We start from the raw sequence: 26909 nt of genomic DNA on the forward strand, positions 1-26909 counted from the left end.
TCAATTCAAAAATCTAGGTGTCTCTTTCCTCGCAATCACATCCACACCGTTAGCAAGTCACATTGGATATAATTCCAAAGTATGTTCAATGTCCATTCCTTTCCTACCATCTCCAAGTGCTTCCATCCCAGGCCAAGCCACCTCACTGAACACCTGGATACCAGCAGGTGCAGCAGCTGGCTCCCTGCCTCCACTCTTGCTCCTCTGCAGTTCCTCCTCCACATGGCAGCCTGAGAGATCTTTCTAGCAAGTAAATCAGATCAGTCAAGTCACTCCCTTGCTTAAAAACCTCCAACTGGCTTCCCTTCGTGGCCCTAAAAATGAAAATAAACCAAACTCTTTGCCATGGTCTGCAAGGCCCTACCTGGTCAGGCCCTGCCTCTCTCCTTCTTGAACAGCCCACCCACTCTGGCCTTCTCCCATCTCAGGGTCTTTGCACTGGCTTCTGCTGGCAATACTCTTCCCCTGGAGCTTTACACGACTGTCTCCTTGGCATTCATATCTCAACTCAAACATCCTCTCTTCTAGGGGACATTTCTGTCCCACCCTCTGCAGAGGAAGCACACACACCACACAGTCACTTTCTACCACGTGACCCCATTTTATCTTCTTCATAGCATTAACTAACATATGAAATTTTCTTATTTGTTTACATGTTTATTCTCTGTATCATCCCACTAGGATGAGCTCCTTGAGAACAGGCACTCCGTCATTTTCACCCCTTTATCCACCAGCACTTAGAACAGGGCCTGACACATAGTAGGTACTCAATAAAAATGTGTCAACTGACTGAGTGATTGGCACCCAGGTGGAGATGGCTTGTAGGCTGTTGGATATAAGGGGGGAAAGAACAGGTCAGGAGATACAGATTCGCGAGTTGTCAGCAAAACATCTGAATATAAGATAAGATTTTGCTCCAAAATTACCCCTCAGGTAGGAAGGATTTGTCTTACATTCAAGACCTTACAAAGTCTCCCTCATTATGGGGCATGCTCTCAATTACTGGGCTTTGAACAACAAAATGCTCTTTGGGGGGAACTCATTAGCCTGAAATAACCTCAATCAATTTGAAGATCTGGATATTCATGGAGGTCGCTTGGTACAATCAGAAAAAAATGGAGGCAAAGACATTTCACACAGATTCAATCATTATTCCTGGGGGTATGACCTTATAATTGCAAGTATTGTCTTTTTAAGCAAGCCCTTTTTTAAAAGAACAATAAAAGAAGTGACTATGTTGTGGAGATGACAAATACACACCTACCAGATGATTTTTTTAAATTTATGCAACCTAATATTATGCAACCAGGCTTTTGTGGCAAAGAATAAAGTTTCCAGCATTAGAGTCAAAAAGCACTATGTCACAAGTAACTTGGGCAAAAATAAAGTCTGTGTGTTCTGTAAAAGTTTAATGATAAAACTCTAATGATGTTTACCCAGGTGTTGAAGAAAAATGTTAAAAGTTTAGATAAAATTGCTTCATAAAATATGAGGGGAGAAAAAAATAATACATCTTACTACATTGTTTTGTATAATATGTGATTTTAAAAATGTATAGCAAACTAAATTAATAAAGTAAATAATTATTTCGACCACACTAGAAGTTTATGTATTCAAATTAGCCCCCAAACTTTTTGGAGGGTCTCTTCATTGGGAATAGAAGAGGTTGGTTTTTATTTGGAGTTATCTTAAATTTGGGTCTCTATGGCAGGTGGTAACTTAAGGCTAATACTGTGCAGAGACTGTGTGGGGAGAGACGAGAAGATGCCCTAGGACAGAGGCTTAAAGGCCAAAGAGAGTGGGGGAATGCCAGCAAACAAGACTGTGGGGAAAATTGATATCATAGAAGCCAAAGGAATAGGATGTCAAAGAGGAGGAAGGTAATGTCACAGAAGCCAAGAGACGAGTGTTCTAGAGAAGTTTCTAGAACTTCTAAAAATTTCTAGAAGAAGAGTTTCTAGAGGAGAAAGTGACCATCAGGGCCAAATACTACCATGGGTCAAGTAAGATAAGGACTGAAAAGTGTTCATTAACAAACATAGTCATTTGTACCCATGGCAGGAGTATCATCTGTAGAGAAAAGGGCGTAGAAACCAGGTCCCAGTGAAGTGAGAGGACTGTGAGCGCCAAGCAAATAGAGATAGCAAATGTGGACAACTGATTGGAAAATGGTGGCTGCAAGAAGAAAAGAAAATGAAAGGGTGTTTGTTGCAAGAAAGTAGGGGCGGTCCAGAAATTTCTTTTTTTTCACAATGAGAGAGACTTGGGAATATTTAAATAGCGGTGAAATGAATCCAGCAGAGGGAAAAGGAAGTCAAGGTCCTCAAGAGAGCCAGAAGGAATGGGATGCAGAGCCCAGATGGAGGCTCAGACTTCCACAGGAGAAGGACAAGTGGGCCATCGTAACAGGAGAGAAGGAGGAAACCGTGAGACAGGTGCTGGTCCTCCCACTCTCTGACCACAGCTTCCCCTCAGCCCTCTCACTCAGCTCCTCCCTCAACATCTGTTCATGTCTGTTCAACAGGTGACCTCACAGGCACCTCCAGACCTGACCCTGTGACCTTCTCCCAATCTGCCAGCCCCTCCTATATTCACTTCCTTCTGTATCCAGCCTCGGCTCCGGCTCCCCAGCATCTCTCCACCACCTTCATCTCACATGGGGGCTTCTAAATTGATGTCTGCCCTCCCTCCTGGACTGTAGGCTCTCTGAGGGCAGGAACAGTATCTGCCTGGTTTGCCAATGTACCTTCAGGCCCTACACCATGCCCGGCATGCAGTAAAAAGGTAATCAATATTTGCTAAGATAATGACTCAAATGAATTGCTGTCCCACCAATATCCCCATTGTCCCTCTGCCCTTCCTGCTTAGCAAAAGTCCAGGACCGGATCAGCCCAACTGTGCTCTCCCATCTTTACACCAGTGCTGGGCTCTGCTAGAGTGAATCAACCAACCAACCAGAGTGAGGCCACCACAGACTCAAGTTCTCCAGCCCCGCCTGACGATCCTCATTCTTCCCTGCTTTGCTCTCTCTGCTGCTATTCACAGTGGGAGCCTTCTCAACCTTCTCCACTCTCCTCAAACCTTCTAGCCAGTTCCATCTTGTTTACATCCTACCTCCCAGAGAAAGGAGAAGTTATCTGAGAAGAATGCTCTCCTGTTGACTGCCACCAGACCTCCAGACCAACTGTATCCACACTGGTCCTCCCTCCTTCCCCTACACAGTAAAAGGGTGAGCCCACTCCTCTGAATGCTCTCATCTCCCAGCTGAGCTCAGGATGCCCTCTCTCCCCACCTCCTCACTCTCTCCTGTCTCTTCAACCTCTACCGCTCTCCTGGCTCTGTCAGCGTTTAAGTATGCTCATGTCTCTCCCATCCAAAGAGCAAAAACAAAACCCTTCCTTGACCCCATGTGTTCCGCAGCTACCTTCTTATCTCTCTCTTGGCTTTCACAACTGCGCCTCCCAAAACAGAGGTGTTACTGTCTCGACTTCCCAGCCTCCCACTCCCTCCCACCCGCTATGATCCAGTCTCTGCCCCACCACCCCCCTCAACCACCCTGCCTTTGCCAAGTGCACCTACAATTCCTTTGTCACTAAGCCCAGTGAATGCTAACCCATCCTTGTCTGGTGCCATGAGCCATTTAAGAGGGTGGACGGCCTTCCTTCTTGAGCCTCTTCCCTGTGCCATAGACACCTTATGTGTTCTGTCCACCCAGCACTTCTCCTCTTCCTCTCAACTGGGGTGCTAAAAGCGACTGCTGGTCGTGCGTCCTGGCCCCTTGACCTTAGGGTGCTTATGTGCTCTAGGTGGGGCCACTCAGGGTTCTTCCCCAGATTATTTGAATCCTTTCTAAGGGAAGTGTGTAGTGGCAAAACTTGGGAAGGTGTGAGCTCAGAGCTGCTGGTGACCATGAGCAAAAGCCCTGTGCAAAAGCCCATCAGTACATGAAGAGAAGGAAGCCAACAGTCAGAGAGGAGCAAAGGTGAGGCAAGCAGGAGAGAGGTCCTAGATGCATCCAGACCTGACTCCAGCCAGGTACTTCTGGGGCCCCAAGGTCCGCCTGCCCTTCCCATGTTTCTACAAATCAATCACCTTCCCCTTGTGCCCAAACTAACTCAATCTGGATTTCTGTCACGTACAATCAAGAGCACTGACTAATACACCCAGGTTTCTCGGAACCAACCTTCCAGTTTTTCCACCACTCCAACAACGCCTCCCCCCATCTCCTTCAGCCACCTCCCTTTCTTTGGGAAGGTCCCCAGGGCTCTGTCTCAGGCCGTCCACTCTCCTCAGTCTCCATGCCCTCCCTGGGTGAGTTCGTCCTCTTCCATGGCTGTCATTACCATCCGGACACTGTCCACTCCCAAATCCGTATTTCAATCCCTTTTATCTTTTTTCTTAATTTTTTTTATTGTAATAAAATGTACATAACATGAAATTACCATTTTAACCATTTTTAAGTGTACAACTCAGTAGCGTTAATTACATTCACAAGGTTGTGCAAACATCACCACTATTTCCAGAACTTTTTCATCATCCCTAACAAAAACTCTGTAGCCATTAGAAAATAACCCCCACTCAACCCTCCATCCAGCCCTTGGTAACCTCTAACGACTTACTATCCCTATGAATTTACCTATTCTAGATATTCCATATAAGTGAAATCATAATACAAATACTTTTGTGTCTGACTTACTTCACTTAGCATAATGTTTTCAAGATTCATCTATATTGTGGCAGGTATCAGAACTTGATTCCTTTCTATGGCTGAGTAATATTCTATTGTATGGATATACCGCATTTTATTTATCCTTTCTTCCTTTGAGGGACATTTAGGTTGTTTCTAAACTTTTGTCTTGGCTATTGTGAATAGTGCTTCTATGAACATTCGTGTACAAGTATTTGTTTGAGTCTCTGTTTTCAGATCTTTTGGTTATATACCTAGGCGTGGACTTGCTGGGTCATATGGTAACTCTATGTTAATTCTCTGAGGAACTGCCAAACTGTTTTCCACAACAGCTGCACTATTTCGCATTCGCACCAGCGAGGCACAAGGGTTCCCAGTGTTCTTCTCTCTCCTGAGGCCCAGTCCCATACATCCAGCTGCCTCCGGACACCAACACACATGTCCTACAGGGAACTCAGACCACTCCAGCAGGGCATTTGGATGCAGAGGATAATTGGCTGTGTGAAAACAACCAGTCCTGGGCCATACTCCACCTCTGAGGCTCTGGGATAGGCTAAATGTTGGGCATCAGGTGAGGCTCAGGGATGGAGAGTGGGATGGGGCAAAATTGTGTGCACTTGCTTCATAATAAGAAGAGTTTTACGGGCCATGTCAGAATGTCCCAATGGCCTTGTCAAAAGGGCTGCACTGGAATCTCATTTACAAACACATATATCATTTAGCGAACTCCAGGCACGATGTCCCCATCATTTTCTTCTGCCTCTCCCAACCTGTTCCTCTTCTTGAGCTCCCCAGCTCAGCTAATGGCAAACCATCTACTCAGGCGCCTATGTCAGGACCTCCCCAGTTTGTAGGAACAATGAGTTCAGGAACCACGACCCTGCAGCCCAGGCCCAGTCTAGGCTCTACTCCCCTTTGCCCAGTGCCCATCACCTACCTCCTCAACTCGGGCTTAAGGCTCTAGAAGCTCCCACACTGCATGTGGCCGGCTGATTTCAGGCATATTGCACACACCTCACTATGGGCTGGCTTCCCCAGCCACCCTGATGGCCCACACTCTTGCAGCTCCAAGAACAGCCCAAGCAAAGAGCCTCCTCCCATCTAGAAGGAGAGCAGAGGCTGGACGTGGACAGAGAGCCTCAGACAGACAGACAGTCCACCTGACCCTTGAGAACCAGGGGTTCTGGTGGCAGTAAGGAGGAAAAACAGATGAGGCTCGGTTAGTAAAGGCTTCCTGGAGGAGGGCAGGGGGTCAGGGAGGGACTTCTGGAGGGTAGGAGGGTGGGATGCTAAGTTAGAAGGGAGCTGGTTAAACAGCTGCTGTGTGCTGGCCTGGGACAGGAGCTTACCCTGCTTCATGGGTTTCTTCTTTTTTTTTAAGCTTTTTTTCGAGCAAGATTGGCCCTGAGCTAACATCGGTTGCCAATCTTCCTCTTTTTCTTTTTTCTCCCCAAGGTCCCAGTACATAGTTGTCTATCCTAGTTGTAGGTCCTTCTAGTTCTATGTGGGATGCCGCCTCAGCATGGCTTGAGAGCGGTGAGTAGGTCCACGCCCAGGATCAGAACCGGCGAACCCTGCGTCACCAAAGCGGAATGCGTCAACTTAATCGCTGCACCACCAGGCCGGCCCCAATGGGCTTCATTTGCCCACTCAGTAAGCGCTTTTGTCTATGAATTGCCAGGCACTGTTTTAGGCACTGGGAATGAACACACCAGTGGACACAGCAGGCCAAAATGGCTGTTCTCGTAGATTCTAGTGATGGGGGAGACAATTAACAAGAATAAGCACAATATAAAATATGTCACGTGATTATAGTGTTAAGGAGAACAATATAGCAGGAAGGGGAGTAGGGTACGTTGGGAGAGGAACTGCAGCTTTAGATGGGAAGGCCAGGGAAGGTGAGAGAGCAAGCCAGGCAGAGATCTGGGGGAAAAGTGTACCAGATAGATGGAAGGGCAAGTACACAGGGGCTGCGGCTGTGGGAGACCCCGTGTGCACCCAGGATAGCAAGGAAGCCCATGAGGCAGGGCAGTGAGAGGAAAATGAGGCCAGAGCGTTCAGAGGAGGCTGCCAAGGACCAGCTCACATGGGGTCTTACAGGCCATCATGATGCCTTTGGCTGTCACTCTGAGAGAGTGAGCAGGAAGCCAGAGGAGCATTTTGAACAAAAGGGGGCATGATCCCCTTGGTGGCTGTGTTAGCAACAGATGAATGGGGACAAGGGATAAAGCAGAGAGACCAGGTACAAGGCTATTGCAGAAAGGCACAGAAGAAATGATTCACGGCTTCAACGTTACCAGGATAATATTAACAGAGTCTGTGAGCAGTGGCCAGATTCTGAAAATATTTTGAAAGTAGCACTTTCAAAAAGTGATTCACTGACATCAAATGTGGGGCATGAGAAAAGAGAATCCACAATGACTCTAAGGTTTGGGGCCTGAACAAGTAGATGAGTAAAGTTGCCATTCACTCAAAGAGTGAGAAGAGAAGGCTGGAGAGGAACATAAGGAGTAGGTTGGCAGAGAGAATACAGGACACCCAGTTAAATTTGAATTTCAGATAAACAACTGATAATTTTTTTTAGTAAAGTATGTCCCATGCAATATTTGAAATTCAAATTTAACTGAGCAGCTGGTCTGGGGGTTTTGTTTTTGTTTTTGTTTTGCTCTGTTCCTAAATCTGGCAATCCTAAATTAGTATTACTTACTAATAAGCAATTTGGGACATGATAAGTTTGTGATAGCTACCAGACATCCACAGGGAGAGGTGGGACACAGGGGCATATATGAGTCTGGAGTTCAGGGAAATGGTCTGGGCTGGAGATAAGTATTTGGGAGTTGTCCGCCTAACTTTGATATTTTAAACACTGAGACAGGATGACATTACCAAGAGAGTGAGTGAGGACAGAGAAGAGAAGGAGTCCAGGACTGAGCCCCAGGACACCCCAGAATTTAGAAGTCAGGGAGATCTGGAGGAACCAGCAAAGGAGACTGAGAAAGAGAAGCCAGAGAGGAAGGAGAAGCCTCCAGAGAGGGAGATGTCCTGACAGCCCAATGCTACTGGGAGCGCAGGGAAAGATGAGGGTTGAAAGTTAGCTCTGGGAACCTTGCAAGAGCAGTTCAGGTGGGATACGGGGAGCGAAAGCCTGAATAGAGTTCAAGAAAGGGTAGAGAGAGGAAAAATGAGACAACGAATGAAGACGACTCTTTTGAGGACTTTTGCTATAAAGGCATGGAAAGAAAAGAGGCAGATGCTGCAAGAAGTGGGGTCAAGTGATATTTGTTTGTTTGTTAAGACGGAGAAATACCAGTGTGTTTACTGTAATGGGCAAGATCCAGTAAAGAGCAAAATGTGATTACGGAGGAGAAAGGGAGGAGGCAGCGTGAGGTCCTGGGGTGGGTGAGAAGCGGGGGCTTCAGTACACATGCGGGATGGCTGAATCCTGACAGCAACTCAGAGAAGTCACGTATTACCTGCATTGAGGATAAAGTTGTGTGGGCAGAGGTTCCAAGTAATTCTGGGTGTCTTGGAAGGAAAGCAACATTCTAGCCCGGATCCTGGGAGATCTCTTACTCCCTACCCACAGCCTCAGACATGCTAGAGCAGGGCTGGAAAGCCCTGATCCTTCCACCTGACCTGCTTTCCCGTGGGTTCTGCCTGCCCCACCTCTCTGCTCCAGGGACGAGAGGGCCTCCAGGCCCAGGAGAAGGCCCAGGCCCCTGCCATAGACACAAACACGAGGACAATCCCAGCCGGAGAGGGAAGGCCCTGCCCCTTCCCAGGGAAGCCCCTGCCTGAGGCCTCAGCAGACGGAGGGTGCGGCCTGGGAGCAAGACCAGACTGGGGCAAGGCCTGGGCTGGAAGAGGCACAGAGGCAGATGTAAGGCCTGTCCACACCAGAGAGCAGGTGTAGGCCCTGAGGGGAGAGGGGGTGGCCAAGGCGGCTGCCAAGCCCTGGTGCAACACAGCCTTGCCCTAAGGCAGGGGAATGGCCTAGATGGCCTCCCACACATTCCCCTGCTCAGGGAGCAGAACTCTGCAGTGGGACAGCAGGGTCCCAAGGTCCTCAGAGCCTCCTTCCAGAATGGGGACTCTTCCAGCCCATTCCAGAAAAAGCGAAAGCCAATTGTTGGGGGCACTGCCCAATGTCAGGAGTGAGGGGGTGGCATCTGGCAGGTCAGAATGATAGGACCTAGGCAATAAAATCACCTAGTCACCAGAGAAGAATAACCCAACCCCACACGCCACCACCTCACACACAACCACACATGCACACAACCTCACAAAACCCTACCAGCCACCTCCACAATCACACATACTCACAACCACACACACCAAACACACACATACTCCCTACACTATCCCCTCAACACACAACTACCCAATCTCACATACACAGTTCTCACACACAACCTTTACTTTACAAATAGTAGCTGGGCGTCTGCTCCATTCCAGGCCCTGGAGATGCTGCAGGAGCACAACCAGCAGCTCTCTGCTCTCTTGGAGATAATTTCAGAGAATGTTTTGAAGAGGGCGAACTTCAGATAGGGCGACCAGAGAACTTCTTCTCCGTAAGAAGGTGAGACCTGAGTGAGGAGGAGAAAACTGCCAGGGGAAGAGCAGCCCATGCAGACGGAAGAACAAATACAAAGGCCGGGACGCTGGACAGGTCAGGGCTTGTTTGTGGAGCAGGATGAAGGCCAGTGTGACTGGACAGCAGGGATCAAGGGGACATGTGATAGGAGGTGAGGCAGGACTAGGTCATTTGGGGCTTTGCAGGCCAATGTCAGGAGGGTGGGTGTTGGTATAAAGGTAATGATAAGTCACTGCTGGCTTTTAACAGGGAGTGACCTGATCTGATTTATATCATTAAAGCAGTACTTTGGCTAGAAGAAACCATGGGAGACAAACTATTTTCAATTCTCAGAGTAGGGAAGGCATTTCTAATTATGACCAAACCCAGAGGCCATAAAAGATAAGACTGATACATTTGACTACCTAAAAAATGTTTAATTCGGGGCCGGCCCCGTGGCTTAGTGGTTAAGTGCACACGCTCCGCTGCTGGCGGCCCGGCCCGGGTTCGGATCCTGGGCGTTCACCAACGCGCTGCTTCTCCGGCCATGCTGAGGCCGCGTCCCACATACAGCAACTAGAAGGATGTGCAACTATGACACACAACTATCTACTGGGGCTTTGGGGAATAAAAAAAAAAAAAAAAGGAGGAGGATTGGCAATAGATGTTAGCTCAGAGCCGGTCTTCCTCAGCAAAAAAAGAGGAGGATTAGCACAGATGTTAGCTCAGGGCTGATCTTCCTCAAAAAAAAAAAAAAAAGTTTAATTCTGCATGGCAAAAACTCCATGTACAAAGTCAAAATACAAATGTGGGTCTAGGGAGGAAATCTTTTCTATTTGTATCATAGAGGGCCTATTTCTTTAATATGTAAAGAGCTCCTAAGAAGTCAAGTATAAAAAAGGCAACCATCCAATAGAAAAATGGGCAAAGGCAAAGGATAGTCCACAGAAAAAGAAATACGCTCAAATCTCACTCATAATAAGAGAAATGCAAAATGAAAGTTTAATGAGATACCACTGGCAAAGATCATACAGTTTGATAATGCTCTATATTGGCAAGGATATGGGGAAACAAGCACTCTCATGTCTAACGGTAGCATAAACTAACAAATCTATGAAGAGGATTTGGCAATATGTACCAAAATTTTAAATGAGCATACAATTTTAACCCAAAAATTCCACTCCTAAGAATATATCCTACAGACATAATAAAAAATGTGTTCAGTGATGCTTGTCCAAGGATATTCATTGCAAGGATGTTTTTAATAGAAAGGAAGAAATACAAGATTGGAAACAGCCTTAATTTTCATCAATATGGGACTGATTAACTACATTATAGTACATATACTATTCAGCTGGGTTTAAAAAAAAGGAGACAGTTCTACATCTACTAATAGGGAAAAATGGAATACTATTCATCTGCATTTTTTTTTAAAGAATGAGATAGTTCTATGTCTACTGATAGAGGAAAATGTCCTATGTTTTGTTAAGTGAAAATAGCAAAGTGCAGAACCATGTGCATAGCACACTCCATAGGGTAAAAGTAAAAAGAAGAATATCTATATGGCTGAAGAAGCAGTTGATCTGAGGAAGGAAAAACACAGGTGGGCAGCCCTGGTCACCTAGTCTGATGTTCAGGGAGAAGTCAGGATTGGCACCAGACGTGCGGGACTCATCAGTGAATGGATGGTATTGGAAGCCCCAGGACTGGATGACCTCACCCTGGAGGGAAGAGGCTGAGCCCTGGGACACGCCCACACTGGAGATGAGGATGCGAGGCCTCCAAGGTACAAAGAACCTAGGAGTATGGTGTCAAGGAAGCCAAAGGAAGAAAGTGTTTTGAGAAGGAAGGAGTGGCCATCTGTGTCAGGTTCTTCTGAAGGTGCAGGAGGATAGCAACAGCGACTTGACTGTTGGATTTAGCATTGTGAAGATCCGTGGTGACCTTGACAGGGCTGTCCTTAGTGACATGGTAGGAACAGAAACGTTGTTCAAATGAGTGGAAGCGTGATTAGGAGGTGAGAACGTGAGGAGTGGGTTTTGCTCTGAAATGCAGCAGAGCAGCAGCTGGTAGGGAGCAGGTGGCAGACTCCTGGACCCCCCCACAGGACACCGTCATACTCACACATCTCCCCATACAGACACACACCCAGAAGCATCCGGACCACCCAGCACTCTTGAGTCTCAGCCACGATTTTCAAGGGCCATGATCCAGTGAGTGAAAGTTGACCTCTGCCCTGGGGTTTTGCCCCATCCAGAAAGTCAACACGGCTGAGGCCTCCAGAGCTGGCTCTGCTACTTATTATGTGTGTGACCCTGGGCAAGTCACCTAACCTCTCTGTGCCTCAGTTTTCTCATTCATAAAAGCAGGAAGGATGCTCATCTCGGCTGTGAGATGAAATAAAGCCCACAGGACAGTGCCTGGCACAAAGATGTCTCCAAGCTCCAAAAGCAGTGTTAGCTCTCTATCAGGAGTAGTAGCTAGGGTGACAGGGTGACTTGATCTTCCCACGTTTAGGGGCACTTTTGAGAGCAAAAGAGGGTGCTGTTAATTATTCCCAGGCCCCAGGCATAAACCAGTACAGTCTTGGGAAGATGCAATGTATAGTCACCCTTGTGTTAGTCAACACCATCTCTGTAGAGACAGCGAGGTGTCCGGCCCTGTGGTGACTAAGATCCTGGGACTCCCAGGGAGGCTGGAAATCCTGGGGTTTCCTGACAAGGCTGGGGCACCAGAGGCTCTAATTAGGTTCCTAGTCATGGCACACTAGTCAATAAGACCAAGCGTCCTTGTCCCCAGAGCCCAGCCCAGCCACAAGCCTACCTCCCTGGGCAGGGAGTCGAGAGCACCTCTGCCCTCCTCCGTCCCTCACCCCCCTCCCACAGGATCTGCCCCTTGTAGCAACTCCAGGCAATGACCTCCCCCCATCCTGCCCTCACTCCCGCACAAAAGATTCCTCCCATCTCCTTTCCAGGCACAGGTTTCGCTGTGCCCCTTCCCACTGTGGGCACAAGATTCTCCAAAACGCACAGGCCTCAGTGGAGGACGCAGAGCCCGAGCCGGGCACCGCCGTCAACGGCCGTCGTACCGAAAGGGCAGACCCCCAGGAGTGCCCCCACGCAGGGTCGAGGCGGGGCGCCAGGCAGGGACGGTGACGGGCAGGGCGCGGGCACGGTATCCGTGGTAACGAGCGTAGGCAGTAACCTGATTGCAGTCCGTCCCGGGCCACGGCACTTAACAGTTTAGAGTGCTACACGCCCCTAATCTCAGTGGAGCCTTTGCAACAGCCCTGCCCGTAGCCACCGATGCCCTCATTTCACACGTGAAGACACGGAGGCTGAGGCAAGCGACGAGCCCCTCCACAAGTGGCTCCGGGAACCCGTGGCAGCGTCGGGACGAGAACCCGACCCCCCGCCGGGCGGGCTCCGGAGCTCCTCCCCCGACCCTCCCTCCTCCACGCCGCCCCCGCGGAGTGCCGGCCGCCGCGCGCCTCGCCGCGACTGCAGAGCCCCAGCTCCGGCCTCGCTCGCCTCTGCTGCGGGCCCCGAGGACGCGGGGTCCCGGCCCCGCGCTGGCCGCGCTGCTGCAGGTGAGTGCGGGGCGGGGGCGGGTCCTCTCCGGACGCTGAGCGCTCCCGGGCGACCCCCGGCGGCGGGGCAGGGGCTGGAGCCTGCCTGCCCCGCCAGGCTGAGGATGGGGGCGAGGGGAAGGGAGAGGGTGGAGGGACCTCTCCCCCCGCCCCAAACCCTCCTACTGCCTCTCGCCCCTCGATGCTGGGCGGGGTGGGGGCTCCAGCTGCTGGAAGCTTCTCGGGTGCCCCCACCCACGTCCGCAAGCTCTCAAGCTGCCTAAGGGGGGGCGGGGGGGCGCGGGAAGGAGAAAGAGTACTTCTGTGCTGCCCGGGGCGGGGGAGTGGGGGGCCGGGGGGTGCATTTTGAAGTGGGGGGTGAAAGCTGGGCGCGGCTTGTTCCCGGGGCTGGGAAAAAGCGGGTAGCTGGGAGCTGGTGCTGGGGGGACTGCAGGGGCAACCAGAACCGGCTCCACCAGTCCCGGGCTGGGCTTGGAGGGAAATTCTTTGCTGATGAGTCGCGTCCCTGGGGTGTGTCACGGGGAGCGGGCCGACAGGACTGGAAGGTGGGGGCCCAGGAGGGGGCTGCACCGCGGTGGGCTGCCATGGGAGGTGGAAGTGCACTTTAGGGTCCCTCCCCTCCCGGGGCTGGCGGACGAGGCTCCAACCTCCACTCCCGTGTTCTTGAACCCTCACCAGGTGAGTGGCCAGCTGGGGAGGGAATGGTCTCTTATGATTCTTACAACAGCTCAAGAAAATAGGAATTATTTCCCTTTCGAGATAAAGAAAAGAGGTCAAGGAGATGGGAGAATTCTTGGAATTCACCCAGCTAGTAAGTGGCAGAGCCAAGGCTTGCTTCCAGGTGTGACTCCACCCCCAATGCACATTCCGCTGCCCCTCCCCAAAGGCGAGGTCTTAGAGGCGGCGGAGTGGGGGAGAAGAGGAGGGACTCTAGGGGTGGGGTCTTCCTCTGCCACCCCATCCTGCCTGAGATCCCCAGCGAAGAAGCATCAGGAGGGCTGAGATGCTGAGAAGGAACTGCATCTTCTCCCTCTCTCCAGAGCGGGAAGTATTTCCCCCAAGCACCCTTGGCCAGACTGCCCCTTGGGGCTCCTGCCTGCACCTCACAGCTCCTCCCTCCAAGCTGCCACTGAGAATTCAGCATTCATTTATTTGTTCATTCAACGTTTATTGAGTACCTCCTGCGTGCCAAACGCTAGGCACTAAATATAAAGCAGTAAGCAAGACAGAGTTGACATTTTAGTGGGGGAGACATGATAAATAAGAACAAAAAAATAAACAAATACTTTAATTCCACCGGGTGATTAAATGCTATAAAGGAAATAAAGGGGACAGAAGCAGAGTGACTGGGAGGGCAGGGGCTCCCAGATTCGGGTTTATCTGGGGAGACCTCAGAGATGCTTGAGCAGAAGCCTGAATGGTGAGAAGGATCCAGCCATGGGAGGTTCTGGAGGAAGAGCATTCCAGGCAGCAGGTATACTTACAAAGTCCCCGAGACCCCCGGGGTGGCTGGAGCAGAGACAGGCAGGGTGAGAGTGTAGGAGAGGAGGGTGAGAAGGTAGAATCTGGTTTAATTTAATGAATCTGGTTTAACTCTAACCATAACGAGAAGCTAGTAGAGTTTTAAACAAGGAAGTGACATGATCCGGTCTAATGGCCTCTAGAGGCGCAGGAGCAGGCACTGAAAGGCCAGTGAGGAGGCCGTGGCAATGATACGGGCAAGAGTGATGATAGCTTGGAGGGGTGAGAAGCAGTGGTGCAGGAGGTGGCCCCGCAGGCATCCTGCATGCTCAGAGTCACAACCCCAGCCCCAGGAGCACTCACATGTGCACACAGGCCCACACAGGCACACGGAGAGGTGCGTGCTCCCACACCCATGGCAGTGTGCAGACAGTAGCTGCCCTCAGGCAGACCCACCTCTCCGCACCCTCTGAGTCACTCCAGGACGGGGAGGAAGACGTGTGATTCCAGGATCTGAACAAAGCATATCTCCCCACCACAAAGCCCTGGCATCCAGCATGGCTGGGGTGGCTGGGGCTCCCCCAGGACCTGGCACAGGGAGGGGGGAATTGTGTCTAGATTTTCCCTGGATCTGGTGTCCCCAGGAGCCAGACCATTACCCCCCATGCACCCCCAATCTGAATTGGTCTCCCAACTTCACCACCCGCTGGCTGGGAGACCTTGGGGAGGTTCTTTCTCCTCTCCAAGCCTCAGTTTCTTCCCTATAGAATGGGGCCATAACCCCAACCTCACAGGGCGGTAGCAAGGCATCAGTGAGGTAAGTTGCAAGAACCTGGTCTGTGGCAGGCATCCAGCAGAGAAGGGGAGAGGAGCTGGTAGAGAGCACAGCCCTGGCACCGACAGCCTGGCCTTGAAAGCAGCTCTGGTTTTAAATGAGTGACTTGACCTCTTTCACAATGAGTGGCCAGCATTTATTGGGCACGCACTATGTCCTCGGTGCTTTGCAACCATTATCTCATTGGATTATCAATTTCTTCATCTGTAAATGAGGAAGACAGTAGTATCTACCTCCTGGGGCCATTATAAGGATTAAATGAGATCCTGCACGTAAAGCCTTCAGCTCCTTGCCTGGCTCATAGGAAATGCTCAATAAATGGTAATTGTTGTCATCAGCAAATGCACAGTCCCTTCCTTCCAGCAAACTAGCTCTGTGACTTTGGGAACGTTACTTAACCTCTCTGTGCTTCAGTTTCCTATCTGTAGCTTAGGAAGAAGAATAGTTCTTATCTTGTAAAATCGTTGTGCTGATCCAACAAGTCCATCCACATAAAGACCTCAGAACAATGCCTTGTACATAGTAAATCCTCAATAAATGATACCAATTCAATAACATATGCTTTTTCCTATTGTTCTGTCAGGTGCGCACGGCCCCCGGCACGCCTCCCAGGCACCATGGACTGGAAGACTCTTCAGGCCCTCCTGAGCGGGGTCAACAAGTACTCCACGGCATTCGGGCGCATCTGGCTGTCAGTGGTGTTCGTCTTCCGCGTGCTGGTGTACGTGGTGGCCGCGGAACGCGTGTGGGGGGATGAGCAGAAGGACTTTGACTGCAACACCAAGCAGCCAGGCTGCACCAACGTCTGCTATGACCACTTCTTCCCCATCTCCAACATCCGCCTCTGGGCCCTGCAGCTCATCTTTGTCACGTGCCCCTCGCTGCTGGTCATCCTGCACGTGGGCTACCGCCAGGAGCGCGAGCGGAAGCACCGCCTAAAACACGGTGACCAGTGCGCCAAGCTGTACGACAATGCAGGCAAGAAGCATGGCGGCCTGTGGTGGACCTACCTGCTCAGCCTCATCTTTAAGCTCGTCATCGAATTCCTCTTCCTCTACGTGCTGCACACTCTCTGGTATGGCTTCGGCATGCCACGCCTGGTGCAGTGCGCCAACGTGGCACCCTGCCCCAATATCGTGGACTGCTACATTGCCCGGCCTACTGAGAAGAAGGTCTTCACCTACTTCATGGTGGGTGCCTCTGCCGTCTGCATCGTGCTCACCATCTGCGAGATCTGCTACCTCATCTTCCACAGGATCCTGCGATGCATGAGCAAGAACAGGTCCCCAGGGGGCCGCAGCCCCCCGTCCTCCGCCCGCCGGGCCTCCACCTGCCACTGCCACCACAAGCTGCTGGTAGAGGCTGGGGAGCTGGGCCTGGACCCTGCTGATGACAAGCTACGTGCTTCAGCACCCAGCATGACCGCCATCTGACCACGGGCTGGGGAGCGAGACTGGGCTGCCAGAGGGGCCAGGCAGGGCGGTATTGTGCCGGTGGAGGGTCCTAGAGGTGCTGGGTGCGCCCACTTTAAATTCACTAAACTATCCAATTGCATTTTGGGCAGATATTTTTTGAGCACTGGGCTCTGTGCTGTCTACTTGGGTATAGGGTACAGGCCCAGTGCCAGCCGGTGGATGAGACAGACATTGAAACAAACAAATTAACTTCTGCACGCAAAGGGACACTTAGGGGGCTCATAGCAGGGCTTCTCCCTAACCCAGGAGGGGGCGATCAGGCGAGGCTTCCCTTAGGAAATAATGTTTAAGAGAGGTGAGAAGTGCTTCCTAGCAGAGAAAACAACAGGTGCAGAGGCCTGGAGGCCACAAAAAGAGATGCTTGCCCTGTGCTGGATGCATCGGACCAAAGGGAATCTGGGTCACCACTGCCCTCACGGGAACGCCCCCTCCCCCCAAACCCTACTCCCCCAGCCTCAGGCAGCTTTGCTCCCATCTTCCTCCCTGCAAGTGTTGTCTGGTGCCAGCCTTTCAGGCCCTGCTCCTAGGGATTCAGGGTGGATGTGCTGATAGGAACGTCACCAAGGCAGTTTCCTTGAAATCAATAGAGGCTGTGTTTTTACAGGTTGACTCTGTCCTCTGTTCTCCTACACTCCACCCACAAGACCCTCAGAGCAGGGAAGGTAGCCCTTGGATGGTGAGGAAGCTCTGTAGCTGGGGGTGAAGTGAGGATAGGGGCTGACTCAGGCTGGACATGAAGTGAGGCTGGCGCTGGGGTTGGCCTGGAGGTGGAGGCAGGGGGTGGAACCTACTGATATACAAGTTGTGATTCTAGATATGGTCACAAGAGGGCGCTGTGCTCCCACTACAACAGCGCTTCTACCGTTTATGGGGAGACCCTGCCTTGTGTACACACATAATCACTGTCCTCACATTCTGGACAAACCACACTCTCTCCTCCTCTGTAATTGAATCACTGCCGTCCACAACTCGCATCCCCGCCCTATGTACACAAAACCCGTTATTCATACTCTCGTTCTTTGTATATGCTCTCAACAGGCCAGTCATCTCCTGTAAGGCCATGCTGTCCCAGCCTCACCCAAGGCCTTATTCAGCTCCTTGCACTTTCCCTGAGCGTCCTCTCCACACCAGGCCCCTGGCAGGACGCTGGGACTGCACAGGGGAGTAGGAGCTGAGCCCAAAGAGCTCAGAGCCTGGGGGAGACAGAAACACACTCATCTCCTTCACTAACCAACCCCTCGCTCACAGCCCCACTCCCAGCACTGTGTGGTGACCTGAAATTTAGGGGACACAAACATCCAAGCCAGACTAGGATGAAAAGCAAAAGGGGGTGCAAGGCTCTGCTAACCCAGAGGAACAATTAGTGACTATCAAAGCCAAGGCCAGGAGCCAGAAGTCCAAGAGGCAGTGAGCCAAGGGTCAATGCAGGCAGAGAGAGGTCGGGTCATTGTGCAGTCGGAACAGCCGGTGCTGCACCTTTGCTCTCACGTGTGGCCGTTAGTGGGGTGAAAAAGCCAGCCAAGTTTAAAGGGCCCAGGGCTGGGCTGACACCGCCCTCGAGGTCTGAATCATAGCTTAACTGCTTCATGACCACAGCTCCACCATACCGCACCTGAGGCAAGCTTTCAGAACCTCAGCCTTGTCATCAGTACAAGGGAAAGTGCATCAATCAGGGTTCCAGCAGGAAACAGATGGCACATGCAAACCAAGTAACTTCAAAGAGTTTCTTCAAGGGACTTTGTTAAAAGGTATGGGCATGACTAAGCACACCCACAAAGGGTGCTGCAGTCCCCTGGGGCTGGTACCAGGGCAGCAGTGGACAGGGTGGCCACACAGCAGCTGCAGGATGCATCCGACCACGGTGACCAAATTAACACCCCAGCTTCACTCTCCCATCTCCTGCTCACCTGCCGGAGGCTCCCACTGACCCAACCCTACCAAAAGCCAGAGGGCAAGGGAGCCTGTTGTCAGTACAGGTCAGCCTCCCAGGGCACAGAGCAGGGTGGAGAGTAGATCTGAGGGGCAAAGGGAACATAGCCACCCAGCACTCAGGACAGTTCCTCCTCCTAGGATTGTTACAGAGATCAAAGGAGACGCGGTGAGTAACACATTAGTACAGTGCTAACATATCCAATAATATCCAGGCACCACCATGCTTAGGAAAGTTTGCCTGCTGCCCAGGCCACTTTGCACATGAGCCCCAGCTGGGACTGGATGGTTGCGAAGGTCTCCGGGAGGGGTATCTCCACCTTGCTGCCATGCATTCCAGCATCTTCCAGGGTGACCAAGGAGGCTTACAGGTCAGAGCAAGCAGATCACATCGTCAGCTATCCCAGCAGGGACTGGGCGTCCAGTTCTGGCCCCACTTCTCCAGGATGGGGGCCAGGACCATGGATGAGGGAATGTTCCAGCCCTGCCCATCCCGCCTTTGGCCTGAAAGCTGTTCCAAGCAGTGCAGCTCATTGTTCTCACCCAGTATGTGTTGGGCCACTGTTCACCACCCAGAGTCTCCAGTGCGCATCACTGTCACCACAAGGTGGCTCTCATGTCCCCTTGGCCTTCTCTTCTTAGGGTACAGGCCTCCACCTCCTCCTCCCCCATTACAGGAGGATTCATCGCAAGCTTCCTTCAATCATGCAAATGATAGATTTAGATTTCAAATACACAGCCCTCAAGTCCACCTCTACTGCGTGATGTAGCAGCCACCCTGCAGCCCGAGGTCAACAGCAGGTTATTTTGTATTCATCACCCTGGTGCAAGCCTCCTGTTATGGACTGAAAGTCTGTGTCCCCCCTAAGATTCATATGTTGAAATCCTAACCCTGATGTGGTAGTGTCAGGAGGTGGGGTCTTTGGGGTGATTACGTCATGAGGGTGGAGCCCTCAAGAATGGGATAGAGCCCTTATAAGAAGAAATATGAGAGGGATGATCTTTCTCCCCACCATGTGAGGACACAATGAGAAGACAGCCCTGTCTAAACCAGGAAGAGGGCCCTCACCCAGAGCCCGACCACGCTGCCGCCCTGATCTCAGACAGCCGGCCTCCAGAACCGTGAGAAATCAATTTCTGTTGTCTAAGTCCCCCAGTCTGTGGTATTCTGTTACAGCAGCCTGAGCTAAGATCCCCCATCACCTGTCATCTGGATTACTTCAACGGTCTCCCTGCATCCTGCCCCCGCCTCTGGGAAGCAGACACTAGGAGTTGAGTGCAAAGCGTACTGGGGAGTAACACGGGTGAGCGGAAAGAGGAGGAAGCAGCACTGGGCGACAAGACCGCCGCAGGGAGCTACGTGTCTCCTAGACCAAGATTGTCCATTAGAGGAGTCCCGTTGGGTGGAAATGGCCGGGCCTTGACCACCGCTTGGCTCAGTCATGTCCTGGGGCCAACCGAGCAGAGCTCGGCCACCTGGATAGCCGAAGCAGGCTTGACGGCTGGAGGCTGTCCGCTGACCAGACTCCGCACAGCTGGGCAGTGAGTCCTACGTTGCAGAGGGGCGTCCGTGTCTGCCACCCACCCCCACAGTCTATTCCCAGCACAGCAGCCAGGGAGATCCTGTAAAACCTAAGTCAGGCCAGATCACACGTCCGCCCAAAACCTCCAAAGGCATCTCACACAGGCCTTCAGTGGTCTGCAAGTGCTGCCCCGCTCCATACCGCCTCTGCTCCCTTTCTGAACTCATCTCTTCTCCCTGCTCACTTCACTCCAGCCACACTGACCTCCCTGCTGTTCCCCAGGCAGGAAACAGCAGGCACACTCCTGCCTCAGGGCCTTTGCATTGTCCTTCCCTCTGCCTGGAATGCTCTTTCCCCTAGAGAGCCACAGGGCTCGCTTCCTTCCTTCAGGACTGGTGGCAAATGTCAGCTGCTTAGTGAAAATTGCTCTCCTCACCCCCTGCACCCTCAATTCTCCCTTCCTACTTTACCTTCCATGTAGCATTTATCACCATCTAACAGCTTCTATATTTTATTTTGTCTGTCTCCCTCCAGCTGGAATATAAAATTCACAAGGACAGGGATCTCTGTTGTTCCCTGCTTCATCTCCAGCATCTAGGACAGTGCCACAGCACTGGGGGGTGCTCCGTAAATGATCAATTCACACATGGGCCTGGAGCCCTGCTAGGCGCTGGAGATGGAAACAAGACCCAGCTGCCTGCCCTCAAGGGGCTCACAGTCTAATGGGGGAGGGGTAAAGACAAGCAAACCAGGCACCCAGGGTGGGGGAGGGGAAATGTGAGTTGTTGAACCTGTGTAGTGTCAGTTTTGCAAGATGAAAAAGCTCTGGAGATCTGTTGCACAACAATGTGAATGTACTTAACACTACTCAATGGTACACTTCAAAATGGCCAAGATGGCAAATTTTATGTTATGTGTTTTTTGCCACAATTAAAAATAAAATGGAAAAGCCATGCACCCAGGGGCAGTCGGAGGGGCTGTGAGCACAAAGGCCCACCTAACCCAGTGGAGATAGGGGACTCCTGGGAGAAGGTGACATTGAGCAAAGTCCTGAACACCTCATAGGGTGAGGGTGCTCACACGTGAGGGTGCTCCCTGCTGAGGGAATGGCATGGACAAGGCGAGAGTGCACAGAGAACCACCATAGTTAAGTGCGGCTGGATCACGGAGTGAAAGGGGGGAGGGATGAGGCTGGAGAAGTGGCCTAGGAGGCGATGCCTCCCCAGGAGGCCATGGGGAGCCATAGAAGGGTTTTAAGCAGAGCAGTGTTATGGTCAGATTTCTGGGGAAGGGTGGAGGCTGGGTTGGAGGGACAGGACTGGAGGCCAGGAGACTAGTTGGGAGGCCACTGAGATGTGGCCCAAACAGGGTCAGGGCAGTGGGAACGGAGGGAGGTGTGGGGTCCTAGGGATGATTCCCAGGCAGAATGGCCAGGTTGTGGGGATTAATGTCTTGGCTGATCCCGGCTTCTCCTTTCCCTGAGAAGGGGCCAAGTCATTCAGACTCTGACCTCCAGGGCCCCTGAGGAAGGGGTGAGAGAAGGGTGACATCTCTACTGGCTCCTCCCTCCTTCCCAGTAGACGGGATTAGAAAGGCTCCGGAAGAGCCTGGGCCCGGCCGCAGAGAGGGATTCTGGGAGCAGAGGCTGCAGTGGGAGCGTGGTGAGAACCTGTCTCTAGGGACCTCCGTTCTCATGCCCTCAGGGGTCAGAACTAAGTGGGCGCAGTTGTCAGCTTTGGAAATCCAGGCGGCTGAGCTCAGCTGGCCCTGAGGGACAGGCCTGGAAGGGGAAGCCGGCTCCGCCTGATCCTGAAGTTCTGAGATCTGAGCCGAGCCCACCACACTTGCTGCCCTAGAAGTCCTCCTGCTAGGGCTGAAGGCAGGACCCTTGGGGACCCAGTGTGGGGGCACTGGAGTCCAAGGACTGAATCCTGTTGTGGAGAAACAGGGACCTTATGCCACCAGCCCCAGGCCTTGGCCCCCACCTGCCACATTCCCTTTCCTTAGCGCCCCAGCCCTCCACCACCACTCGGTCTCTGAGCTTCCCCATCCTCAGCCCTTTCTGCTGCCACCAAGACCACCCACAGACCCTTTTTGTCACAAATGTTTTGTCACAGTGTTTTTAGCCACCACTCACTTGAAAACTTCCTGTGTACCAATATTCTATGTGCTTTGACTGGATCTCCCACCAACCCTACACGGTAGGAACTACTACTTCCCCCATTCTATGGAGGAAGAAACTGAGGTACAGGGGTTTCAGCAACTTGCCTAAGGGCACAGGAGTCAACAGCAAAGTCTCAACTTCTAGGCTCTACTGCCCCTGCCCATCAAGGCAGTGAAGTCTTGGCACCCTGTGGTCAGTGGCCAAGGTCTCAAGATCTCGCAGCCCAGGTCCTGGGGCCTCTGCTCACGCTGTTCCTTCTGCCTGGAATACGCCGCCCCCCAGCTGGCTAATGCAGTGTCCTCCAGGAAACGCGCCTAACCTGGTCCCCTGGGAGTCACCCTGTGCTTCTCAGAACTTTCCACATTATAATTTTACTCTTACCCAAGGGTCAAAATGCTCAGTGCCTGCCTCCTGCACCAGCCCGTGAGAGCTGGAGGCCAGAGAGCACATGTGGCTGGTTTATGGTCAGTCCCCAGCTCCATGCACCATGCTTGCAGCACAGCAGACCCTGATTGATGTTCACTAACAGGGGTGATGCCTGCATGAACAAGGGCAGGCTCTGCCCACCCCTTCAATTCCTTTGGATGCCCGCCCCCCGCCCCACCCCCCGGCCATTTAGAGGCATGAGAACGGGATCCAAGCTAAAGGCCGAGCGTCCCCCCTCCCCAGTCTCAAGTGGTCCAAGCGAGATGCTTAGTGACCTCTGATGTGGGTCACTGTGATGTAGTAGCCTGCCCAGGCGTGGGGAGGTTTGAGAATTCTGCAAGAATACGGGCTGGGTTGAGACCTCAGCTCCACCACAGGGAGGGCAGATTCTAACCCCTCTCTCCCAGCGTGGTACCCCATGTCCTAATGAGCCTGGATTGCCAAGTCCTGGCGCAGCGTGGGGCACAGCGTGACCACCTAACAACTCAGCGGTCTTCTGCCTTCTTTCTCCTCACCAAGGGCAACAAGCCCCGGGGTCAAGGAAAGGCCCATCCCTGGAGACCCCCACACCCTCATCCCCATCTGCCCATCCCTCACAGCCCCTCAGGCCGGTTGCTGGGGTCAGCAGTTCTTGCTGCAATCCTTTCAAATCCTGCCGCCCTGAAAAAACTTGGCCTTGGAGAACTCCTGTCCCACAGCCAAAGAAACTGAGGCTAGGAGAGTCCACCGGCTGGAACACCGGGGAGGGCGAAGAAGGGGAAGGTAGGCGGCTTCTCAGTCCCCTTCACCCCCAACTCCCAGCGCCACCTCCCTGGCCGTTCCTCGAGAGGCGCTTCAGCGAGTCTGCACCTCCCGGTCCCCGCCCCTGCCCCCACCCTGAGCAGCGCCCGCTGCCCTCCCGTCCGTTTCCTGCCGCCACCCCGCCCCTCGGCGCTATTTAAGGCGCCCCCGCCGGGCGCCGTCCAGCAGGGCTCCCGCGGGCGCCGCTCCGGCCATCGTGCGACGCCACCGCCACCTGGGCCGCCCGGCAAGCAGGCGGTGAGTTGCGCTTGGTGGGGCGGGGCCCCATCTGCCAGCGGACGAGAGGGCGGGGGACACGGTCGGGTCAGCCACCTGCCAGGGGCTGAGGGTTGCTGCTGGGAGCACCACCAGGGCCACGCTCACCCAGCCTGCCTGTGGCCAGGCTCTGTGCTAAGCCAGGTTCCTACCTTCTTTCATTGTATCCTTATAACCTTAGGAGGTAGGAATATTATTATTTCCATTTTACAGGAGAGGAGACTGAGGGGCTAAGAGGTTGTCACTTATCCATGGTCCCAGTTAGTAAGAGAGTTGGGATTTGAACCCAGGTCTGGTTCCAGAGCCTGGCTCTAAACAGCTTTGCTCCCCTCTCCCTTCCCCTACCTTTCTTCCCCTCCTTCCCCCCACAGATGTTCTGGGAACTCGGTGGCCTGTGCCTCCACCCCGCTATGATGCTATGAGGATTCCTTCAAGAATTTGGCAGCAACAGCTTTGAGGGGGGAGGGATGGAGAAAAAGGACAGGATCAAGTGTCTGTGCTTAAGTTGCAGGTGGTCACTATTGCTGGCAGGTGGAGCCAGTGCAGGATGCTGCCTTCAGCGTCTCACACCCCTCCCACCACCCCTACCACAAGCTCAGAGGTTAGAGTGAGGCCAGCTGGGGGAGAGATGCCGCGGAGGGGAGCAGGGACCTGAGGCTTTGGGCCCCCTGAGAAGCTGAAGATGGCACCACCACCTCCCACTGTCTGGGGACAGCCTGTCCTGGGCAAAAGGGAGGAGGGGCATGGCATAACTGTGTGACCTTGGATAAGTTCCTCAAATTTTCTGTTCCCATAGACTCAGGAGCATCAACTTGATCCAGATCTCCTTGGGCTGTGGTCATCCTGGGACTTTGGCTGGGAAGAAGAGGGACACAGTTGTGTGACTAGACAGGGACCCTAGCTATAACCTTGCCAGAGCTTAGGAGCCATCATTCAAAGATCTGCTTTTAGTCCTGACCACTCTGCTGGGTGTGAGCCCCCAGGCCAGTCTTTTCCCCTCCTTGAGCCTCAGTTTCCCTGTAGGTAAAATGGGCATGACCGACCTCTCTGCAGGCTTGTTGCTAGGACATCTGAGAAGGATGCCACCTTGACAGTGTCCTCTGTCTCCTTGCAGACGGAGGCCCGGGAGCCATGGGCGACTGGAGCTTCCTCGAGAAGCTGCTGGACCAGGTCCAGGAGCACTCGACTGTGGTGGGCAAGATCTGGCTGACAGTGCTCTTCATCTTCCGCATCCTCATCCTGGGCCTGGCTGGTGAGTCGGTGTGGGAGGACGAGCAGTCGGATTTTGAGTGTAACACGGCCCAGCCGGGCTGCACCAATGTCTGCTACGACCAGGCCTTCCCCATCTCCCACATTCGCTACTGGGTGCTGCAGTTCCTGTTCGTCAGCACGCCCACCCTGGTCTACCTGGGCCACGTCATTTACCTGTCCCGGCGCGAGGAGCAGCTGCGGCAGAAGGAGGGGGAGCTGCGGGCACTGCCGACCAAGGACCCACACGTGGAGCAGGCCCTGGCAGCCGTAGAGCATCAGATGGCCAAGATCTCGGTGGCGGAGGATGGTCGCCTGCGGATCCGCGGGGCGCTCATGGGCACCTATGTGGCCAGTGTGCTCTGCAAGAGCGTGCTAGAGGCCGGCTTCCTGTACGGCCAGTGGCGTCTCTACGGCTGGGCCATGGAGCCCGTGTTTGTGTGTCAGCGCCCACCCTGCCCCTACCGCGTAGACTGCTTCGTCTCGCGCCCCACGGAGAAGACTATCTTCATCATCTTCATGCTGGTGGTCGGACTCATCTCCCTGGTGCTCAACCTGCTGGAGCTGGTGCACCTGCTGTGCCGCTGCCTCAGCCAAGGGGTAAGGGCCCGACAGGGCCAGGACGCCCCCCCAGCCCAGGGCACCTCCTCGGAGCCTTACGAGGACCAGGTCTTCTTCTACCTCCCCATGGGCGAGGGGCCCTCATCCCCCCCATGCCCCACCTACAATGGGCTCTCGTCCAGTGAACAGAACTGGGCCAACCTGACTACGGAGGAGAGGCTGGCTTCTTCCAGGCCCCCCCTCTTCCTGGACCCACCCCGGCAGAGTGGCCGGAAATCCCCCAGTCGCCCCAGCAGCTCTGCTTCCAAGAAGCAGTATGTGTAGGAGCCTGGGGTTGTGTCACCCAACAGTGGGGCCCCGGGAAATCTGGCTGCCTCAGATGCCCTCTCCTTGCAGGCTCTGCGGAGATGACTGGGGCTGGGGAACAGGTGCTTGCCAGCCACAGGGCCTCATTGCACGTTGATCTTGAACACCTGGAGTCCTCCTAGTGCCCAGAGGTTGTCACAGTTTCCCTTGCAGATCATAGCTTTGCCCCAGGCACGGAGAGAGCCAGTTTGGGGTGCTCTTGGCCAAGAGTGATGTGGGCCATCTGGCCCTCTTCACCTGGATCAGAGGGACCCAGAGACAATTTACCCCACCCCACCTTCATGGAAGATGCACCTCCACCAGGTTGTCCTCACACTCTGTCCTCCTGGGAAAAGGCTGCTCGAGGCTGCTGGGTGGGCCTTGATCACACACACACAGAGCCTGTGCTGGATCCGGCCCTGTCAAGAGGACTGGTGTCTTGTTGTTGTCACTCCTGCCTAGTTCTGCTGTTTATGCTTCTAAAATAAACAGGACTTGACCACAAGCTAGGTGTGTCTTGATGCTGTTGTGCTGTGCCTCGGGCTGGGGGTTGGGGGGTGCAGTTGCTGTGCCCAGGCTTTGGGCATCATCTGCATCATCTGTCTTTGGCCTCTGCAACCCCACCTCCAGCCAGCCTTAAACCCTCAAACTCATACCTTCTGCCTCTCAGCAGCCCTGGGTCCTAAACACTCTGTCTTTTGAAATGCCTCAGGCCCTGCCCTCTTCTTCCCATCCCCACTGCCCCAGCCCCCTCAACCTGCCCACTAATCAGTGGCCAAAGCAGTGTCTGACCCCTTCTGCCCATGGCCATCCAGTGCCCGGCCACACTGCCCCCTGCAGTGGGCCTCCTCACTGGACGCTCTGCTCCCCAAGAGCCTGCCTGCCAGCCAAGCCCTTCTGAGTCCAGCTCAAATGGGCCCTGCAGCCCCTCCTGCCTCATCCTAGACCCCTTGGTATTTGGGGTGGCAGATTTAGATGACTTACCCTATCCTACCATGGCCCTTTCTAGTCTGCCCACCACGAGGAGCAACTCAAGG

At 53.1% G+C, this 26909-nt stretch overlaps 2 protein-coding genes across 3 annotated transcripts; both read left to right on the plus strand.

Moving 5' to 3' along the window:
• Window positions 1-12772: 12772 nt before the first annotated feature.
• Window positions 12773-17229, plus strand: GJB3 (gap junction protein beta 3). Of its 2 annotated transcripts, none has more exons than XM_058553611.1 (2): window positions 12773-12849; window positions 15729-17229. In XM_058553611.1, the coding sequence occupies exon 2, from the start codon at window positions 15763-15765 to the stop codon at window positions 16576-16578; it is 816 nt and encodes a 271-aa protein (XP_058409594.1). In that variant the 5' UTR covers window positions 12773-12849; window positions 15729-15762; the 3' UTR covers window positions 16579-17229. The 2 variants fall into 2 exon arrangements, with proteins under 2 accessions (XP_058409594.1, XP_058409595.1); XM_058553612.1 differs by lacking the exon at window positions 12773-12849 and adding an exon at window positions 13461-13527.
• Window positions 17230-23793: 6564 nt separating this feature from the next.
• On the plus strand, window positions 23794-26413 carry GJA4 (gap junction protein alpha 4). The gene has a single exon (XM_058552067.1). It carries the CDS (start codon window positions 24850-24852, stop codon window positions 25849-25851), a length of 1002 nt encoding a protein of 333 aa, XP_058408050.1. The 5' UTR covers window positions 23794-24849; the 3' UTR covers window positions 25852-26413.
• The last annotated feature ends 496 nt before the right edge of the window (window positions 26414-26909 follow it).

Source organism: Diceros bicornis, chromosome 13 (assembly GCF_020826845.1).
Source record: "Diceros bicornis minor isolate mBicDic1 chromosome 13, mDicBic1.mat.cur, whole genome shotgun sequence".
Classification (NCBI taxonomy): domain Eukaryota; kingdom Metazoa; phylum Chordata; class Mammalia; order Perissodactyla; family Rhinocerotidae; genus Diceros; species Diceros bicornis.

What these genes read in the sequence shown, in the direction of transcription:
- GJB3 (XM_058553611.1), top strand. Translation starts at nt 15,763, where the DNA reads ATGGACTGGAAGACTCTTCAGGCCCTCCTGAGCGGGGTCAACAAGTAC.
- GJA4 (XM_058552067.1), top strand. Translation starts at nt 24,850, where the DNA reads ATGGGCGACTGGAGCTTCCTCGAGAAGCTGCTGGACCAGGTCCAGGAG.